This window comes from Marmota marmota, unplaced genomic scaffold, assembly GCF_001458135.2.
Source record: "Marmota marmota marmota unplaced genomic scaffold, marMar, whole genome shotgun sequence".
Classification (NCBI taxonomy): domain Eukaryota; kingdom Metazoa; phylum Chordata; class Mammalia; order Rodentia; family Sciuridae; genus Marmota; species Marmota marmota.
The window spans coordinates 192787-214658 of NW_026000109.1; the positions used below are offsets into that span (position 1 = coordinate 192787).

General features: G+C 36.2%; 2 protein-coding genes across 6 annotated transcripts in view; both read right to left on the reverse strand.

Moving 5' to 3' along the window:
- Window positions 1–7550: 7550 nt before the first annotated feature.
- LOC107160065 (ER lumen protein-retaining receptor 1-like) lies at window positions 7551–8685 on the reverse strand. Its single transcript, XM_048784611.1, has one exon. It carries the CDS (start codon window positions 8511–8513, stop codon window positions 7791–7793), a length of 723 nt encoding a protein of 240 aa, XP_048640568.1. The 5' UTR covers window positions 8514–8685; the 3' UTR covers window positions 7551–7790.
- Window positions 8686–12032: 3347 nt separating this feature from the next.
- Krit1 (KRIT1 ankyrin repeat containing) overlaps window positions 12033–21872 on the reverse strand; it is a 35985-nt gene continuing 26145 nt past the window's right edge. For 4 of the 5 annotated variants that reach the window (XM_048784607.1, XM_048784608.1, XM_015506727.2 and 1 more), the window contains 5 exons: window positions 19440–19606; window positions 18706–18793; window positions 17903–18109; window positions 13011–13127; window positions 12033–12512 (listed from right to left, as the gene is read on the reverse strand). In XM_048784607.1, coding sequence (XP_048640564.1) covers window positions 12444–12512; window positions 13011–13127; window positions 17903–18109; window positions 18706–18793; window positions 19440–19606 — 648 coding nt within the window. In that variant the 3' untranslated portion in view covers window positions 12033–12443. The remainder of the gene's footprint in view (window positions 12513–13010; window positions 13128–17902; window positions 18110–18705; window positions 18794–19439; window positions 19607–21872) is intronic. The other variant, XM_048784609.1, reaches the window with a different exon arrangement.

Sequence of the window (21872 nt, forward strand, 5' to 3'; positions counted from 1 at the left end):
CTGGCTCGGGCCCTGGCTCCCACAGCCCAGACCCAGAGAGGCCGGGCCAGGGTTCAGCCGCACCCTCTGCGCGTTTGTGAGCTGGCCCTGGGTCACTTGAGGATGGCCGCCGGGAGGCGCGGGGGCCCGGATTCAGTTCCCCAGGAGGGAGGCGCGCCGGCCGCCAGTGGCCGACCCAAAAGGCGCGGCAGAGTCCTCAGTTTGTTTACTGGAATCTCCCCGGAGACTCACAGCCCGCCCAGAAGAGGCCATTTAGTCAGTCTGAAGGGTAGCCGGGGCCGCAGGTTCGAACGAGCAGCCGGGACGCACGACCTTGCTCGGTCCTCAGGGTCCCAGGTTAAGCCACCTGAGCACGGCTTCGTGGGATACGTCGCTGTCCCAGGTGCTTCAGGGGACGTTATTTTCCTGCCTGATTGCGGAGTCTGCGAACATGATTAACAGCAGGCGGTGCAGGCACAGTGAAAATGACACTTAGTGACACGGAGGACCCAGCTCTGCACTCTTCAGCCGAACCTCACGGAGTCCACCCCGCTTTATGTTGGTTACTTCGGAGTCACTCTTCAGGCACAGTCAGGATTCCAAACCACAAACCCGCCTGAGGGCGAGCCGTCCGGGCGCAGGAATCACCGAGCACGCTCCTCTCGGGGAGGTGAACATCCTGCCATGATTTAAAAGGCATCCCTGAAACCTCGGCGGTTTGGAGTTTGGGAAACAGACCTGCCCTAGCGGGTTACTGAGGAGTGTGGGCCACGAGAGGTAATTGCGCTTTGAAGAAGCTGCGCTGGTAATTGTGACCCTCCTTGTTCCCATCACCTAAACAGCTGGACAAGTCAGGGTTACAAGAAGATTTAGTTCCAGCCCAATATAACCAGAATACAATATTCATCAGAAACATGTAGCATTGATAGAATGTGAGCATGTAATTGAAGAAGTATATATAGAGGTCTTAGGGGAAAAACTTAAAAAGGTTTTGTTTGATTACAAGATTGAATAAATACGAGTTTTAGTATGAAAGAAATACTTTTTTTTTGTACCAGGGATTAAATCCAGGGACACTTAACCATTGAGCCACGTACTCAGCCCTTGCTCGGTCCTCAGGGTTCATTTAGATTAGAGACAGGGTCTCGCTGAGTTCCTTAGGGCCTCACTAAAATGCTGAGGCTGGCTTTGAACTTGCAATCCTCCTGCCTCAGTCTCCTGAGCCACTGGGATTATAGGTGTGCAACACCGAGCCCAACTGAAATAAAGTATTTTAAAGTGTCACTTGAATTTAATTTTTTTTTCATTTGAAGAATTGTGCATTTCTTTATGATATGCAAATTCTATATTCAACGATGTTAGCATTAGAATAAAATGTGTATTTCTTATTTCCAGTTATATATATGTGCGTATATATATTTGTTTTAATTAGTTATATATGAAAGTAGAATGCATTTTGACCCATCATACATAAATGGAGTCTAATTTATTTGTCTGGTTGTACATGATGTAGAATTATACAGATCATGTAATCATATATACACATAGGGTAATAGTGTCCGATTCATTCTACTATCATACCCCTATACCCCATCCCCCTTTAATCCCCTCTGTCTAGTCCAAATTACCTCTATTCTACCCCCTCTTATTGTGAATTAGCATCCACATATCAGAGAAAACATTCAGCCTTTGGTTCTTTGGGATTGGCTTATTTTTCTTAGAATAATATTCTCCAGCTCCATCCACTTACTGGCAAATGCCATAATTTCATTCTTCTTTAAGGATGAGTATTCCATTGTGTATATATATATATCACAGTTTCTTTACTCATTCATCTGTTGAAGGGCACTTAGTTTGGTTCCATAGTTTAGCTATTGTGACTTGAGCTGCTATAAACATTGATGTGGCTGTGTATTTGGATTTTAAGTCCTATGGGTATAAACGTAGGAGTAGGATGATTGGGTCAAATGGTGGTTCCATTGCAAGTTTTCTTAGGAATCTCCATATTGCTTTCCATAGTGGTTGCACCAATTTGCAGACCTACCAGAAATCAAAAAACTATTCTGAGATTCCATTTCACTCTAGTCAGAAGGGCAATCATCAAGAATACAAGCAACAATAAATGTTGGTGAGGATGTGGGGAAAAAGGTACACTCATACAATTGCTGGTGGGACTGAATTTATATTTTTGATGAAAAATAGAAATGAGCACATATCACTATCAACATTTAAAGGTGATGTTTAATATATTCTTAGTGTTAGGACACATAGGGTAATGGTGTCTGATTCATTCTACTATCATTCTTAGTGTTAGGACATCTTCAATGCCTCATTTAAGGTTTGCCTTGCATTTGCAGAAGCCCTTGTTCTCTGCAGGGCAAGAGACTGTGCCTGGGTTTGGTGGCTGCCACCTTGATAAAGACACAGCCTTCCTTGTTAATGGGACTGTTGGCCCAAGGCTTTTCCTAGTCTTCTTTCCAGGCACCTCCAACTTGTTCTCAAATAATTTCTGGAGTCTGGATCACCATTATAGTTCACATCACCACCAAATTTCAGTTTTGAATTTAAAAGTAAATAATGCAATTAACTTTGGAGAATTTATGAAATACAATGATACTTCCTTATAGTATGTTATTCATGTGGATTGAATTTGCAAGGTTTTCATTTGCCTGAGTTGTCAATCTAACAAAACTTGGTAACTATTTGGAAATAAATATGTTAGTGTTCCAGAAGTCTGTGGATTATTATTACTATTTTTTTAAACAAAGGGCATTAAAAGCTGCTACTTAAGGTGCTTACCTCCTTTATTCAGGATAGGGAGAGGAGGGGAAAACCTTCTTAATCTTGATTTGGGAAATCTGTATTACCCCCTTTAGAATACGAATAGCTTTTTTCCCTTTTCTTTTCACCTTTTACTCCTTTGTGTGTGTGTGTGTGTGTGTGTGTGTGTAATTGAACTCAGGGGCACTTAACCACTGAGACACATCCCTAGCACCCCCTCCCAGGCCCTATTTCTGTATTTTATTTAGAGACAGGGTCTCACTGAGTTGCTTAGCACCTTGCTGTTGCTGAGGCTGCCTTTGAACTCTTGATCCTCCTGCCTCAGTCTCCTGAGCTGCTGAGATGAGAGGTCTGAGCCACCATTCCTGGTTCACATTTTGCTCTTTTAAGAAAGAGCTTAAATACTAAGTTTATGACTTGTGGGATTATTGTTACCTAAGTATTGTCTCAAGTTTTATTTAGAACTTGAAAGTAAAGTTTCAAAAATATTTTTGTCATGGTAACTCCTAAAATAGTGCTTAATCTATCTTGGAAATTTTCTATTTCTGAATCTTTCCTTGGTATATAATAATGTAAATGTGAAACGATGTATTCATTTTAATGACTGATTATAATTAAGGAAGGGGGAATGTTGTTAATTTTACTGCTTTTTAAACTATCATATTTCATAAAATATTATCTGGTAGATGAACAGTCATAAATTTAAAAATAGCAAATAACATGTAAGCCAAAGTTTTGATAAAATCCAACTTTTAATTACATAGTTAATTATTTGTTAGTGAATTGGCTGAAATAAAGACCTAGGCTGGTTTTTCTTTGTCTTAGTGGTTAGCTGTACAAAACTAAATTTAATATTAATTGAATGCAAACAATCAAGAAAGGAAAGATGGCACATATTTTGACACTTGGGTAAGAATTATTCATTCATTTTTCTATCTGAAGATGATTTATCTTTTCAGGTTTTTTCCTTTCCATTGTCCTATAGATACATATTCAGTAATTACAAACAAAATCATCAGCATCTATAAAATAACTGAGATACATGCTATTAGAACATCACATGTTCAATCCCTAGCACCAAAAAAAAAAAAAAATCACATAGCAGATTCCAAAAGTCAACAAACAATTTGCTAATTACTGGTTTGAGATTATACTTGCTGTATTTGCTCTTATAATGAGTTCATGGTTGTCCTAGTTTTCTAATAATAATACAATATCATGGACTGAGTGCATTATAAAGAAAAGAGATTTATTTGGGTTCATAGTCCAGGTCCAAGGTCAAGGGGATATACCTGGTAATGGCTTTGCTGGCAGAGTACGGAGGTGGGATGGAGCAAAATATGTAAGAGGTCTGGGGCTGTAGCTCAGTGGCAGAGTGCTTGCCTAGCAGGTGTGAGGCACTGGGTTCAATCCTTAGCACGGCATAAAAAAACTAAACAAATAAAGGCATGCTGTCTATCTACAACTATAAAAAGATATGGAAGAAACAGGGAGCAAGCACATATTGTGTCTATGTTCAGGTCTCACAGCTTCCCTTTGTTTTTGTACCAGGGATTGAACCCAGGGGCTTTTAACCCCTCAGCCACATCCCAAGCTATTGGGATTACAGGTGTACATTACCACATCTGGCTTGCTCCCTCTTCTTATAAATCCATCAGTATTCAATTGGGGGGGCTTTATTGTGATGACTTCATCTAATTTTAATAATTTTCCATAGGCCCCACCTCTAAGCACCATAGTAGGATAAAGTTTCTGCCCTCCTTAATACCTCACAATGGAGATTAAATTGCAACAAGAGTTTTGGAGGGGACAAACCACATCAAAATCTTAGCAATGGCATGATTACATAATTCTACAACAACTATATCATTTGCTATGCTCTGGGCAAGTTGTTTTAAAAATAATTGCTTTGTATATATACTGCATTTTTAACAGTAAAATTTTCGATTTTTATGGTACTATTACAAAACTCTCTTCCCCTTTCAATTGTAGCACGTACAATTTACTTCCTAAGAAAGCAGGGGGAATTGTACCAGTTAAACACTGTAAATGAGAAAATGGGAGCAACAGTTTCATCCCTAGGTTGTCCTCACAGGGGATCATCAGGTCAAAAGGAGTAAACATATTTTTAGACTGCTTTATCAGAAGATTGAACCAATTTTCAGTACCACTCAAAACACATTCTTCAGCATTGCCTCAGTCCTGTGCCATCGTTAATTTTAATTAATTTGATTGTATTATTCCTTACAATTTTAACTACTTTTATAAGGTCCTTCGGGCATTTTTGTTATCAAAGATTTCTATTTCCTTTTTTTTTTTTTAAAGTTGTCGGCGTTTCTAAGCATACAGCTTCTCTGTTAATCTTTGACTAATCACTAAATAGAGTTTGTGAACTGACATCTATTTCTATTATATCTTTATGAATTTCTTCCAACCTTTATAGCAAGTTCTGATTCTTCCTAAAAATGTATTTTAAAATTTATGTAGAATTTCCTTTGATCAGTTTTGTCAGTTTTGACACTATTTCAATCATCATCAGAATATTTTTCCTCGCCCAAATTCTCTTACACTGCTTCTTCATATTCTGACATTCCCTTACTCTGATCCTTAATCTCTATTAACTACTATTTGCTTTCTAATGAATGCTCTGGCACACAACCTTTTGAGTCTGGCTTATTCAGTTGTCATATTCCCTTTGGACTTAATCCTTGTGTTAATCAATAGTTTATTCCTTTTTATTGTTAAATAATATTCCACTGTATGGATATAGCTAAGTTTATTCACTAACCCAAAAAAAGACATTAGGATTGTTTGCAGTTTGGAATAGCTATGAATAATTATATTTCATAATGTAAAAATGTATTCTATAAACATTTGCATACAGATTTATATGTGAACATGTTTTGATTTTTGCATAAATACCTGGGTAGGAATGGAAAGCTGTGTATTATAATTGGTATATTTTTAACTTGTAAGAAACCACTTTGAACCATTTTCCAAAATGGTTGTGCCATTTTGCTTTCCTATTAGCTGAGTTCCGGTTGCTCCAAATCCTGATTCTTTTGCTTTCCTTTTGATATTTTATTATGTATATCTAAAAAACATTTAAACATCTTTTCATCTCTCATATCCTTTAAAAAAATCCACAAATGAATGTCCTGACACTAAAATATGCTAGTTTTTCTAATGATATTAAATATTAACTTAATACTTAATTTTTTAAAAAAAAATTTTGTAGTTGTTGATAGACCTTTATTTTATTTATTTATATGAGGTGCTGAGAATCAAACTCAGTGCCTCACACATGCCAGGCAAGTGCAATACCATTGAGCCACAGCCCCAACCCTTCCATTTAAAATTTATTGGATATTCAGTATGCAGAATAGTGTCAGGCTGTTTCTGTTCCATTTTGCCATCCATTTGTCCTAACAAGATGCTGTGTGGATTGCCCTACCTTTCTCCGTTTTTCAAATATTGGCATTTTCTGGCTCTGTCTTCTTCCTGTGTGGTTTTACATCTGTATTTGGAGTTTCTTTTCCTTTCTTTTCTTTCTTTTTTTTTTGGTATCAGGGATTGAACCCAGGGCGCTTAAACCAAGCCCCATTCCCAGCTTGTTCTATATTTTATTTAGAACAGGGTCTTGCTAAGCTGCTTAGAGCCTTGATAAGTTGTTGAGGATGGTTTTGAACTCCAGATCTTCCTGCCTCAGTCTCCCGAGCTGCTGGTGTCTACCATTGCACCCGGCTATATTTGGAGTTTCAACTGCCATGTCCTGTAAAGCCTTTGAGCTTTAAGCCTGGGAATTCTGTTGTCTATTGCACATCACTAGGAACTCAGCATATTTTTCAAAATCACCTCCTCTATTCCCTATCTTAGGCAGTGTGTGGCGCCATTTTCCCAATTGCTCAGGATAGAGATAAGGAAACTATCTAAAGGGCCAAAGGGTTTTTCAAAATATTCATTTCTCCCCATTGTCATTACCTTAGGTTAGACAGAGACAGAGCATACTGTCTTGCTCAGAACACCCACTTCCAGCTGTTCACTGACCCAGGATGATTTTTTTTTTTTTTTAATTGCAGATGGGCTGGGGATATAGCTCAGTTGGTAGAGTGCTTGCCTCGCATGCACAAAGCCATGGGTTCAATCCTCAGCACCACAAGTAAATAAATAAATAAATAGTAGATGGACACAATATCTTTTATTTATTTTTATGTGCTGCTGAGGATTGAACCCAGTGCCTTACCTGTGCTAGGCAAGCATTCTATCACTGAACAAGAACCCCAGCCCCCAGGGTGATCTTTCTTTCTTTTTTTTTTTTTCATTTTCCTCTGTTTATTTCAAGAGAACAAAGAATTAACCATCAAATTTTGTACAAAAACATGGTATCAGAGCTGTGGCAACCCTTATGCCAGCCCCTTCCCATGCCTGAGCCCAGAGCCCCCCTCATTTGTGAAAAAACAGGAAAAAAACAAAAACTCAAATTCTGGGGGGGGGGTTATTATGAAAAATCAGGGGAAACCTTCCTGGGCCCCCCTTCTTCCCTATCCCCAACCCAGGAACTTGGGTGGAGGCGCTGTGGTCCTGGCTACGGTGAGAAGTGGGGCAGGCAGTGGGCAGTTTAGTGTTTGGCAACCAGTGGGGCTGTGGGCAGAACCTGGAAAGGCCTGAGGGGCTCGAGGACGGGAAGAGACCCCTGGCCCGGCCTTGGCCCATAGTACACTTGAAAACAGTTTATAAAAATTGGGGCCAGAGAGTAGAAGAGAAAGGAGTCATCAGAATCAAAAACTAAATAGTGGAAAGATTTTTTATTTTTTCTTCTCTAAAAGGCAAAAAACTACAAACAGCCCAGGTCCTGAGCTCCCCAAGACTTGGGTCCTCCATTGCCCCCCACCCCAGCCCGGTAGGAGTGGGTATGGGGAGCAGGGAGAGATGGATTCTTTAAAAAGTCACCCCTGGACTGGAAGGCTCGTCTTCTGTCACCTTCCTCTGCCTCCCGACACTGCCAAGGAGAGGGCTGGTGAGGACCAGGGCTATGCCGGCAACCTTAGCTTCTTCCCCTTTAGGACTTTGGTGATACAGAGGTAGAAGAAATCGCAGTAGAGGACAGTCTGGACCAGGCCAGCCACGATGGCGATGAGATCGAAGAAGCCCTCAAAGTGGTAGCGCCAGATCCAGTTGAAGAGATACAGGGTGCGGTAGACGCCCAGGGCAAACAGGTAGTGGCTCGTGATGGTCTCCGCCTCGCCAGTCTTGCTCACCATGAACAGTTGCGGCAAGATGGCCACCGACTCCAGGTAGATGGAGAAGGTCCAGAGGATATCCAGAGGAGTGAAGTCGTGGTTGACCAGGAATGCCAGGATGGCTGTGGGGACAACAAGGAACTCCACCCGGAACGTATCGTGGTTCCCATGGTAAGTGGCTTTGAACTTGCTGTAAATCATCCAGACCGTGGTGAAAGAGCAGGCTGTGTAGACCACCTTCATGCACGTGTTGTAAAGTGAGATGTAGTTAGTGAAGAGGTCCAGGTAGCGGGCAGTGAACACCACAGCAAACAGGACCTGGCTCTTTCCTGAAATCCCGGCACACGAGCGGGACTTCCGGATTTTAAGCAGTAGTAAGATGATGGCTAGGAGGTGGGAGAGGTCTCCCAGGAATCGGAAGAGATTCATGGCTGGGCGGGCTCTGGCAGGGCTGAGCTGGAGGGAGGCAGGCTGGTGGGGGCTGCCCCCCGGGGCTGCTGTTCTGGCGGCCATTGGGCAGAGGGGCGGGAGTGGGACCCTCCGGTGGGCTCCACTCCGGGGAGGGGGTTCTATGAGGGGGAGCCGAGGCCGGAGCTGTCGGCCGAGCTCCAGGGTGATCTTTCAATATGCGAATCTGAGCTAGTGAAGTCCTAAAGGATCCAAGGTCTCATTGGCAGGGAACACAATAGCTTTTGATATTTGGTCTTTTATTCACAAACCTCTCCAGCTACTTCTTTTTTGCCCAATGTCTCAATTCAGAGGTCAGACTATCAGATTTTGAATTCTGACTCTCCCATATAGTAGTTTTTTTACCTTATATAAGTAAAAAAGCCTCTCCATATTCAATTGTATTCAAAGCTATACGTTATATAAAAACGAAAACATTATGTCACTATAGGAACTTTGGCTCCTAAGCTTTTAAAATACTATAAAACAAATATCTCATGCTTTTATATAACCATATATCATGTTTCTGATTTACTTATACTCTAGAGTCAGACCACCTAGATATATGAATCTCAGCTCCAGCACTTATATTAATGATATTCTTTTTTTAAAAACATCAAATTGTATGCTTTATTTATTTTTGTGTGGTGCTGAGTTAAAGGCGAGTGACTCACCGGAGACGAAAATTCAACCAAGAGATTTTATTGGGTGGGGGGGCGGCTGCCCTAAGAAAAGGAGAGGAAGAGAGCAGCAGCCTGAGCCTCTCTCCTCAAGAGTCAGAAACTTAAGTTCAGTGGGAGAAACCCGGACGGGGGAAATGAAACCAAAAGGCAAGGTCTCCCACACACCCAACACTGAGGATCAAACCCAGCACTCTACTGAGCCACAACTCCAGCCCTACTATATTCTCTTTGGCAAGTGACTTCTCTGCTTTTCCTATTTGTAAAATGAGAACAAGAGTATCTGCCTCATGGTAATTACTGTGAGGGATAAATGGATTAACATACCTATAAATGCTTCAAATGATGTTGGGCATCATTGTGTTAATTATTATTTGAACAATGGGGGAAATAAGTTCTTAATTTCCGACCTGTTTAGGTGCTCTTCTAATGAATCTTTTTTTTTTTTTTTTAATATTTTTAGTTGTAAGATAGACACAATACCTTTATTTTATTATTTTATGTGGTGTTGAGGATCAAACCCAGTGCTTCACATGTGCTAGGCAAATGATCTACCACTGAGTTACAACCCAAGTCACACAATGAATTTTGAGCAAACCAGAGCGTCCTTTTATCATGGAAATTAGCACAATATATTAAAACTGTTTTTTTTTTTTCACTCATACCTTAAGATGATTGAAAGATATTTCTTTGCTTCAAGCACTCTGGCCTCTAAAAACACCTAGGGTTTGCCCCTTATCTGTCTTAGAACCTTTTCAGTCTGCCTACCACTCTCTCTCTCCAAATACCATACATGACTTCAAATTTCAAATATGCCCAGTCAAGTATTCTGACTTTGCATATGAACAGACATTAAATGATACTCATACCATCACAGATGGATTTTTGTTGAATGTTCTTTTCTGTATGCACTCAAACCAATTTCTTAGAACAGCAAAAACAATTTATATTTTTCCATTTTCACTTTGCTGAAATTATTTTTATTGAAAACATTTTTCTTCATAAATCATAAGGCTAAAAAATGATTCAATGATCAGCTTATGCAAATATCAAATTCTTCAGGTAATAGTTTTTGGCACTAAGTTCCTCAGGATCAAATTAAAATCTAAATTTTATTGATACAATTCTTCTATTAATTTGGTCAAGAACTGTGGAGGAAATTTTAATTTGTTGAATATTTCTATCAAGTCTATTTTTTTTTTTTTGTAGTAGGGATTGAACTCAAGGCAAGGGTGCTTTTCCATTGAGCCACATCCACTGAGCCACACCCCCTTTTCATTTTTTGAGAAAGAATCTCACTAAGTTGCTTAGGACCTCACTAAATGCTGAAGCTGGCTTTGAACTTGCCATCCTCCTGCCTTAGCCTCTGGAGCCACTGGGATAATAGGCATTCGCCACCTCTCCCAGTGGTATACAATTTTTAATCTTACAGTTCTTCAGTTAAATTTATCTCTAATACATTTATTATATGCAGCATCAGCTATTCTGGTTTTATTTTTATAACTGAAATTCATTTATTGTTATTTGAATAAACAACTGTTTGAATTCATAACTTACCTAAACATGGAGAAAACTGTAATCCCCTCATGAGTTCTCGAGGACTGTCCTTGGGGTCAAAACATCTTATATTTCTTTTCCCATTCAACTGTCATCACACACTTAACACCTGCTCATATCTCAGATGCCAAATCAAGCATCATTTATTTGCTCCAGGAAGACTCCGGATCCCTAAGACTAGAAAAGTTCCTCTCTGTGCTTAGATTGTACATTTTAATCTTCTTTTATTACAATTAGTATAGTGTACAATTATATATTTCCATAAATATTTATTGTTTCCCTCGATAAATTCCTGAAGGCAGAGACTTTATTTATTAGATCCCTGGTACAAATCCTTTTTTTTAAATCCTCAATACGTCTCACTAATACTAGGCATTCATTAAAGTGGTTTAGATCTCCCCATTATTGTTTTATTTCTGGATTGTTATAGCTTGACAGTTAAAGATCAATTTTTTTTTCTCTAATTTTGAAAAAAAAATTAGGTTGGGGGTTCCGGTGATTGAACTCAGGGGCATTCGGCCACTGAGCCACATCCCCAGCCTGATTTTGTATTTTATTTAGAGACAGGGTCTCACTGAGTTGCTTAGTGCCCTGCCATTACTGAGGCTATCTTTGAACTCTTGATCCTCCTGCCTCCACTGGGATTACAGGTGTGTGCTGCTGTGCCCAGCTAATTTTGAAAATTGATCCTGACATCTCCATATTGGGGATTGAGCACAGGGGTGCTCTACCACTGAGTTACATCACAGGATTTTTGTATTTTAGACAGGGTCACATTAAATTGCCCAGGCTGGCCTTGAACTTGCAAGCTGGGATTATAGGTGTGTGCCACAATGCCCAACTGGAAAGTTGATAGTTTCTAGCCTTTAAACAGTATATTATTTATTTAGCTCCTCATTTCTGATATCAGTAAATGAAACAACCAGATATTTGGTGATCTATTTCCTAATATAAAGCCAATATAAATGTCATTAAACCAACTCATAAAAATACACTATGGATTTAACAAACGTAACTACCAACATCCAGAGATTGTTATTAAAAATGAATGTCTGTACATATGTGTGCTTGTGTTATCAGTGGTATAATTATGCAAATTTAATATAAATCCATTGCTGGGTCTGGAATTATTTCACAGGAAAAAAAAAAAAACTTTAAGAAAATATTCCCAGTCCCCAATACTTCTTAAGTTTTTAAGAGACACCCAAGTAATTATGATGCAAGAGGTTCAACAACAATACTTTAAGAAACACCTTATACTAGATACACCTTTTAGCAAAGACTTATAAACATATTGAGCAATGTTTATAGGCTACAGAAAAATGTTTTAAATAACAGTGGCATATGGTCCAAGTAGAAAATACATTTTCTTTATTCAAAGCATGTTGACTTTCATGTTTCACACAAAGCTGTACCAAAGCTACATTTTAATTTCATCATATTCCACTCCAAATTCTTTACCATTTACCAAAGATAACTTTTTTATAAAGCTTACTATTTTGTCTAATATTATACAGATTATCAATCTATATTTTTTGTGTGTTTCTCTCAAAAATTAAAATAGCTTATAACGATATAATATAAAACTAACTGGTATATTACACACCAAACATAAGTACAGATTCTGTACAATGTAACAGTATACATTATTACATATTACAAGAGACTAATGCCTTGTTAAAAGTAATATTTTAAGAAATCTTTCATGGAAAAAAACTCTGCATTATAAAACGTGGCTTGAGTACCAGCTATTTTCCTTTCATGAGTTTCTTTCAGTGGGCATTAACTGTCCATTTAGCTTCATTAACAGTTTTACCACCAGACCAGCCTATAAAGTAAAACATATGTTAACAATAAATATCAAACAATCAAGAATGTTTAAAGAATACACACGGCAGTGGGCAGTTATCTACCTAACTTGAAAGGGAACTTTCTTATTAAGAGGTAGTCTCTCAAGAAGTTGAACTCAGGGAGAATTTACTCAGGCTTTTTGAAAAGATTTAAGAAGTGACTTGCTGAACACAACTAGTAGCTCAGGATAGGATACTAGAAGAGGAGGGAAGGACTATCTAAAACCTTGGTAGAAGAGACAGGGAATACTAATCAGAATTAAAAGAAATGGCACAATAAAGAGATTAATTGTCATAAATTTGAAATGAATTAGTTAAGTTTCTGGTTTTCTTTGCTTAGGAAAGGCCTTTCATTTTTCCCTTAAAATTTCATCTAATATTAGAAGTTTTTCTTTAAAAAGGATTATGGATTATGTCACTTAAAAATAACTTTACTAGTATAACTGTTTAGTCCAAAATAATTGATAAATACTTACCTGTTTTGTATGTACAATAAAGCTCATTTTATTCTCCATACTATGGATCTGAAAACAGGTATCAGCATCTCCCAATTGCCACATAAAACAACCATACTTAAGACTGATGAGTAAAGCCTGCAAAATAATCAAGAATCATTGTATTAATTAAAATACATATTAAAAACAACTATCTTCCCTTACTGTCCACACTTATCTAGTAAGTTCTAAACATTATGGTTTTGAGTATGATCATATAATCCATTAGAATGCCACACTAACCTCACACAACCTGTGGCACAGAACCTGGATGAGCAATGATATTCTTTTAATGATGTCCAACTTAGGGCTGGGGCTGTATGTATCTCAGTGGCAGAGTGCTTGCCTAGCATGTCCAAGGCACTGAACATCATATATAAATAAAATAAAGTCATGCTGTCCATCTACAACTACAAAAAAATGTAAAAAAAAAAAAAATTATAAAAAAAGATGCCCAACTCATTAGTGACTTTCAAAATAATGAAATGTACTGCAGTTAAGGACAGCCTCTTTAATTTACTCAGTACTTTTCTTTTAAAACAACCAATTCCAATCAAACATGGTATTAATTTACTTGAGTGTATATTATATATAGTTTTAAAAAAAATCTTGTTTTAAAATCTTCTTTTAAATATTCACATGGTACTTTCAAATCTGAAATTTATGCAACAGAGGAAACAGGATGACTTAGGCAATTTTTACGCCACTAAAATAAGGACACAGACATATGTATTGTAAAAATAAGCATAATTATAAAAATTAGTAATCAATCTTTCATAAATTTAACAGAACTATTTAAAACATCAATATTACAGTAATCCATTCTTTGATTTTTCTTAACAATGCTGTATTTAGTAGGTACACAGAAAGTATTTGTGCTATACTTTAAAATACGTATGTTTAGGCCAGGTGTAGCACATGCCTGTAACCTGAGGAACTTGTGAGGTTGAGGCAGGAAGATTCCAAGTTCCAGGTTAGGCTCAGCAATTTTGTGAGACCCTGTCTCAAAATAAAATATAAAAGGCTGGGGGCATGGCTCAAAGTTAGAGGGTCTCAGATTTCAATCCCCAGTATCAAATCTATATGTATATATGTATGAATGGTTAGGAACATTAGCAATCTATGAGTAACAATTCTTAGAATACTGACTATAAATAATAAACTAAGCATATGCCAAAAAGATAATTGTTTGGGGCACTTTAAAAAAATATTTTTAGTTGTAGATGGACACAATACCTTTATTTTGTTTATTTAGGTTTTTTTTTCTGTTTTGTTTTGTTTTTAATGTGGTGCTGAGAATCAAACCCAGTGCCTCATGCATGCTAGGCAAGTACTCTACTGCTGAGCCACAACTCGAGTCCAGTTTGGGGCACTTTTAAAGTAAGGTTATGTAAATAAAACATGGTATAAATTTACATGAGTATATATTATATATAGTTTTAAAAAAGCCATCCACATCATATTGCAAACTTTACAGACAGAATATGCTAAAATACTACTTATCAACGTACAGACTGAAATGCTTATTCAAGATATAATACCTTAAACCAACTATCTTTTACATTACTTGAAATCTCTTAAGCTAAAGCCAAAAAATGGTCCATTAAAATGGCCTCAAAACAGTTTAATATGCAGGAAAAAAAAAAAAAACCCTGTGGTACAGCAACTTTCAGTTGTACAGAGGTCAGATCTCTAACAAAAGTTATTACTGAGTCCATAAGTTAAAGATAAAAGTTTTGTGGTTAAAGGACAACATGCAGTGAGGAAGAATTCTTGAGAGACACCAAACAGTAAGCAGTTGAATGGAATTGAGGAGCAGAGTCCAAATGATAATTTTAAGTGATAAGTCTACTCCAGAAGGAAAAAGTAGTCCTCATTATAACAAGGTGCTCAGTAAGGAAAGTCAAAAATCATAATAGTTGAGAACAGGGACAGTTGAGAACAGAAAAAGGCACAGAGTAGCACATAGATGACCAGCAGAGAGGAGAAACAATTATACTGATAACTGATTATGTAGAATGGTACCAGGTGGGTGTTTAAACAACCAATTCCAACCAGAAGGGCATTATGGTCAATATAAATCAACATCAGCAAATGATAATCTATTGTTTTGTGGTAATGGCATTTATTAAGGTTGAAGACATATCAAGAAGTACAGTTCAGCTGTGAAGAATGCAACATATTCACTACAGTAAAACACTGAGCCATGATTTTAAGTGAATAAACACTGCATTTATCTATTCAATAGTGTTTACATTTTATGTAGGCAGAACAGACAAATCTTTGACAAGCACATGAAATTGGCTGAGTTATATTTTCTGATGGGCAATTTTCATTATTTCAAAGAGAAAGAAGATGTAGAAGGTAGACGTAATTGATATAAAAAACATAGCTATATTCTGTGGCTTTGCCTGAGAATTAATCTCTGAGGCTAATGTATCCCATTTGGTGTTTTAAATTCAAATTAAGGTATTTTTACAGATGAAGGTGTTTATTTTAATGAAGTTGTGTCACATTCAACCATAGTACATCTTGCTGAATCCAAGACCAGCGAGGACAACCTGGTTGTTTCTACCTTTGATAACTGGAAAATATAATCATCTTAAAGCTTTTGAAAGTGCCATATATTTATAAGTGGCTTATGCAGGGACAGAAAGCATGTTTAGATTTTGGTTCAATCATCTTTTTATATACTCAAGGATAGTATTCCTATTTATTTTTCTAGAAGCTGAACATATTATCCTGAAAAAGCAATCTGTTAATTAATAATATAGCTAACATTCCCTGTCTACTACTACTCTCTCACTTACTCAACTTCTGGACCAGACTGTTATTTACAATATAAATATTTTAAGGTATTGTTAAACTACCTTCTGAATACTATATATATATTACCATCCAATTCCATGAATAAGAATTTGTAAATGTTGGTATAAGATGCTCTATATAAATAGCAAAGAAAAATTTCCTGAAATGGAGGGGGTAATTTCTCCTTCATTTAACAAGTTTAGAAATGAAACAGAAAAGTGCTATAAGTTTTATAAGCAGTAGTGTATTTTATGTAAGCAAAAAAAATTTTTTTTTTTTTTTTGGTGGTGCTGGGGATTGAACCCAGGGCCTTGTGCATGTGAGACATGTACTCTACCAAAAGTACCACCAAAAGTACAGTAACAAATTTCTGAGCTATATCCCCAGTCCCGCAAAATAGTTTTAAAAGAAAATAAGCAAAAGACCCAAAAGCAAGCTGGCTTATAAGGGTATTCAAGAAATCAAACTCAGGTCAGTAACTGAAGTCAGACTTTATTCTGCTCCATTTCCCTAAATCTTCTCTAGTCCCATCCACAGGTTTATCTGACAACTTCATTAAATAATGCTGCCCATAAGGATGATCCTGAGTTAATATTAAATAATTATGACTGGGATAATTTAAAAAGTTATGTGATCATCATAATAAAGACTTATAAAAATTAGGAAAAGAAAAATTAAATTTATTAGCATATTTCCCAATCTAAAATGTGTTTTTAAAATGCACAAGTTTGGCTGGGGCTGTAACTCAATGGCACAGCGCTTGCCTAGCATGTGTGAGGCACTGGGTTCGATCCTCAGCACCACATAAACAAAAAAAATAAAGGTAATCTGTCCATCCACAACTATAAAATATATTTAAAAAAAATAAAAAATAAAATGCACAGGTTTAGTTTACATTAATTGATTTGGAAAATGGTCTATTCTTGGCAAATCTGAGTTAACAAATTAGATTTGATTTTTATTTTCTTTTTATTATAAACTAGTCATCCATCCTGCTTAAATGTGTGAAGTGTTAAAAATAAACGACAAACCTATATTTTATATCATAATAAATTTGATTAGAAAAAGATGCAAGCACCAAACAGTAACAAATTTCTGACTGGAGTGCTTTTTAGTGTTCTAATGGATATTTATAACCCTTCCAAGCTTCACACTATCCCCCAAGAGCTTCTTATAACTAGTCCCAATTTTCAAAATGAAGCCCTTGTATCAGATATATTTTTCTTTTTAAATTCTGCATTTTCCATTTAAACCCACTTGATATTTTAAATAGGTTATTATAATCACATAGTAAAAAACTTTTGACTTTCAAGATGGTGTTATTATGTTTGTGACCATTCCTAAGATTCCTATGTTGAAATTTTAACCCCTAGTGTGACCAATGTGATGGTAGTAGATGTACAGCCTTTGGAAGATAATTAGGTCACGAGGGTAGAGCCCTCTTGAAGGGGATTAGTGCCCTCATAGAAGGGTCCCCAAGAGCAACCAAGAAAAAGGCCTTTTCCAGAAGCTGACCATACTGATGCCTGATCTCCGACTTCTAGTTTCCAGAACTGAGAAATAAATTTCCATTGTTTATAAGCCATTCAGTCTAAGGTACTTTGTTATAACAGCCTGAACTCAGATAGGTACATATTGAAAAGTCTCCCTTCTAACTCCAGTTCCCAATTACATGTGTCCCTTCTCAAAAGGCTTCAAACATTTTTTAATGTATACATCATGTTCTTCAGGTAAAAATAGTCTCAACCTCCTTCCATTTTTATACCAATTGTAGCATATTACATGTGGTTTGGCACCATTTTCACTAAATATACTGTGTAAATATATTACTATACACAAAAATACTCCATATACCTAAGATATTCTAATCAGGAATGTATTTAATTAATGTTAAAACTCCTTACTGGAAGTCATTTAGTCACACGCCTCCCCCAGCATTATTTGCAATGAATGAAACTTCAATGAAAAGTTATACATATATGCTATTTCCAGTTTCTTCACATAGGCTGGTACTGTTAGTTTAGTAGTTATATGACATGACTGGTCAAAAACAGCTAAAAATATACCTTAGTTTCCATGTTGAGGAGATGAAGTCCTTTTACATTTACTCCTACGTACACAGGGATGACTTTATGATTGCTGGGGCTTGCTTTTGTAAATATCTGTCCTGTGAAAAAAGCTGCTCCATATGTAGGAATTTCCCAACAATTCTGTAAGAACATGCGCTGCAGGTGATGCATTTCTTTACTGACACCTTCACTTGTACTAAGATTCTAAAAACAATTACAAATAAAAGAGACATGAAAGAGAATTACAAGTATGATAATCCAAAGAGGCCAACTACGTAGTTTCTTAAATCAAGGTTTTCCCCAAAGAATGAAATTATGGCACATTATCATAAGAGTACTTTTTCTTTTTATAATATTTTTTTAATACCTTTATGTTATTTGTTAATTTTTATGTGGTGCGGGGAACAAACCCAGTGACTCATGCATGCTAGGCAAGTGCTCTACCACCGAGCCACAACCCCGGCCCTCTTTTTATAATCTTAATATTAAAAAAAAAATGCTGAGGTCTAAAAATATTATTTGTCTATTCCATTAATTTTAAGTGCCTCATGGGCAGGGATAGTATATTATTTCAAAATTTTATTCCTATCCTTTACCAAAATATTCAGCACATAGATGTAAAAGATTCTACATTACTAAAAATATCTTGCTATTTTCAGTTTCGGACATTGTAAACCAAAAGATCCATTTAGAAGTTCAGGACTATGAGTTTACTATACCTATGTTTAAAAGATTAATAACACTAACAAAATATCAAGTAGGCTATAAAAATGTCTTTTTATTTTCATTAAACAGCTTACCTTATATTCATGAAGAATTCGATTTGTCCAGTGTGGTGCCTTACTTTTTAGTTTGGTAATAGGTACAATGGATTTTAGATTTTCTTCACTGTAAGCACACATGCAAACATCCTTTAAGTCATCTTTGGTACTCAAGTACACTAATCCCTCTGTAACAGATGGCTTTAAATGACACAATTTTTAAACTGAAAAATACTGCTTTAAAAATTAGAGAACTCAAAAATTTTAAGAGTTCAAGTTGTGGGAAAACGTCACAACATTTGCAATAGAGAATGTTTCTTCTTTCAAGAGCCAGAAAATGTTTTTGAAAGTTGAAAAGCACAATAAACAAACTGTAGATGTGCTCAAATCTCAGTGTTTTCTCTGAAAGATTGAACATGATTTTAATTTTTATGGTAGGATGTCTAAGTGCATCTGCCTTATAAAATTTTTTACTACTTATTCAAGTCAGGTTTTAGTGAACTTATTTAAACATACAGTAAAGAAAGATATAAAAAAATAAATATGAAGTATATCAAAATAAAAATCAAACATAAGAAAAATAACTTTGGAAAATAAAACTTTAAGAATGCTTTATTACAGAAGCTGGGGTTTGTTTGTTTTCCCTTTCATTCTGTTTGTATTATTTAATTCCAAATCAATGTATAAAAATGTTCTAATAAAATTTCAAAACTTTCTTGGTTAGATAGAATCTTTAGCATAGCACAAGACCATACACAGCATTAAATACTTACTTTAGGAAACCTTGCTTGTGTTTCTTACTTTCATAATTTCCATACACTATTTGCAACAGCAGGCTTGCCAATGTTATCAGTTTAGCATCAGGAGCTGTATAAAAGCCCTTTAATAAATTATATCTGGCTTCATCAAAGAGAATAAGAATAGCTAGTGGGTCCTCAATCTTAAAAGAAAAAGTATAATGTGGTTATCAGGCTACAATTTCCTTTTAAAAATATACAGCTTGTCACTGTATAATAAAGAAAAAGCAGAAAATGCACATTTATACATCAATGAACTGTTACTGCTTTAGAGCAGGAGTTGTGGAAACTTTTTCTAAGGGCTAAATAGTAATATTTTAAGCTTTGTGAGCCATATAATCTCTGTTGCAACTACTCAACTTTATCATTATAGTTTTTATAAAAGCAGCTTCAGGCAATACTTAAATAAGTGGTATGGCATACAACTTTTTGTAAAGATACTCAATTTGAATTCCAGAAAATTTTCACATGATTTAAATTTTATTCTTTACATTTTTTAACCATCATAAAATATAAATATGCATTCTTAGCTTTTAGGTTATACAAAAATAGGAAACAGGAAGGATATGATCATGACTATAGTTTGATAACCCCGATTGACCATCTAATAATATTACCTTCAGTTTATGGATATCTATGAACTCTAGCACTAAATCTTTATATTCATAAAAATATTTTCTATTACCTATGTTTATACACTGTATTAGTGAAGATAAAAAGGAAGTTTATCAATTCCAAGAAGGACAAATGTACTTTAAAATGCTTGTCTTATGGGTTTTCTTTCTTTCTTTTTTTTTTTTTAACTAGGGATTAAATCCAGGGGTACTTAACCATCGAGCAACATCCCCAGTCCTTTTTTATATTTGAGAGACAGGGTCTCACTGAGTTGCTTAGGGCCTTGCTAAGTTGCTGAGGTTGGCTTTGAACTCATGATCTTCCTGCTTCAGCCTCCTGAACTGCTGGGGTTACAGGCCTGCACCACTGCACAATGGAATATTACTCAGCCTTAAATGAAATTATGGCATTTGCAGGTAAATGGATGAAGCTAGAGAATATCATGTTAAGTAAAATAAGCCAATCCCCCAAACCAAAAGGCCTAATGTTTTCTCTGATAAGCTAATGTTGATCCATAGTTGAGGATAGGTAGGGAAGAGTGAAGGAACTTTGGATTGGGCAGAAGGAAGTGAGTGGAAGGGTGGGGCTGTGGAGATGGGAAGGGGGTAGAATGAAACATTATTACCCTATGTACATGTATAATTACTCTATTGGTGTGACTCTGCACCATGTATAGCCAGAGGAATGAGAAGTTGTGCTCTATTTGTGTAAAATGTGTCAAAATGCATTCTACTCTTCTGTATAACTAATTAGAACAATTAAAAAAAATTCTTTTAAAGCTTGTCTTAAAGGAAACATTTTTTATATTATCTGAATAAAGATTTTTGTACTTAGGAATAACATTAAAAGCATAGTTTGCAGGTGCACATCTCTAATACCAGCGGCTTGGGAGGATGAAACAGGAGGATTGCAAGTTGAAAGCCAGCTCAGCAACAGTGAGACGCTAAGCAACTCATTGAGACCCTGTCTCAAAATAAAATACAAAATAGGGCTGGGGATGTGTCTCAGTGGTTGAATGCCCCTGAGTTCAATCCCTGGTACAAAAAAAAAAAAAAAAAAAAAAAAAAAAGTTAAAAAAGATTTTTATCAAATAAATAATTCTATTTTTCTTGTTTCTTTCTCTTAAAAGGGATCAAGAAGGACATTTCATACTGTTTACGGGAAACATTCATCAACAAGTCACAACAATAATAAATTTATATGCCCCAAACAATAGAGCATCTTCGTTCATCAAACAAAGTCTTCTCAGGTTCAAGAGTCCTAGACCACAACACAATAATTCTGGATAACTTTAACACACCTCTTTTACCACTGGATAGATCACTCAAACAAAAGCTGAAAAAAGAAACTGTAGAGCTCAATAACATAATCAATAACTTAGACTTAACTGACATATATAGAATATTACATCTTTCAATGAGTGAATACTCTTTTCTTCTCAGCAGCACATGAATCCTGCTCTAAAATAGGCCATATATTATGCCACAAAACAAGTCTTAGCAAATATAAAAAAGTAGAGATACTAGCCTGCATTCTACCAGACCATAATGGAATGAATGATAAAATAAAAAATAAAAGCTACTCTAATACCTGGAGACTAAATAATATGCTACTGAATGAACAATGGGTTGCAAATGACATCAAAGAGGAGATTAAAAAATTCTTAGAGGTGAAAGAAAACCAGATACAACATATCAAAAACTTTGGAACACTATGAGGGCAGTCCTAAGAGGAAAGTTCATTGCATGGAGTTCATTCTTTAAAAGAAGAAAAGTCAAAAAATAAATGACTTAA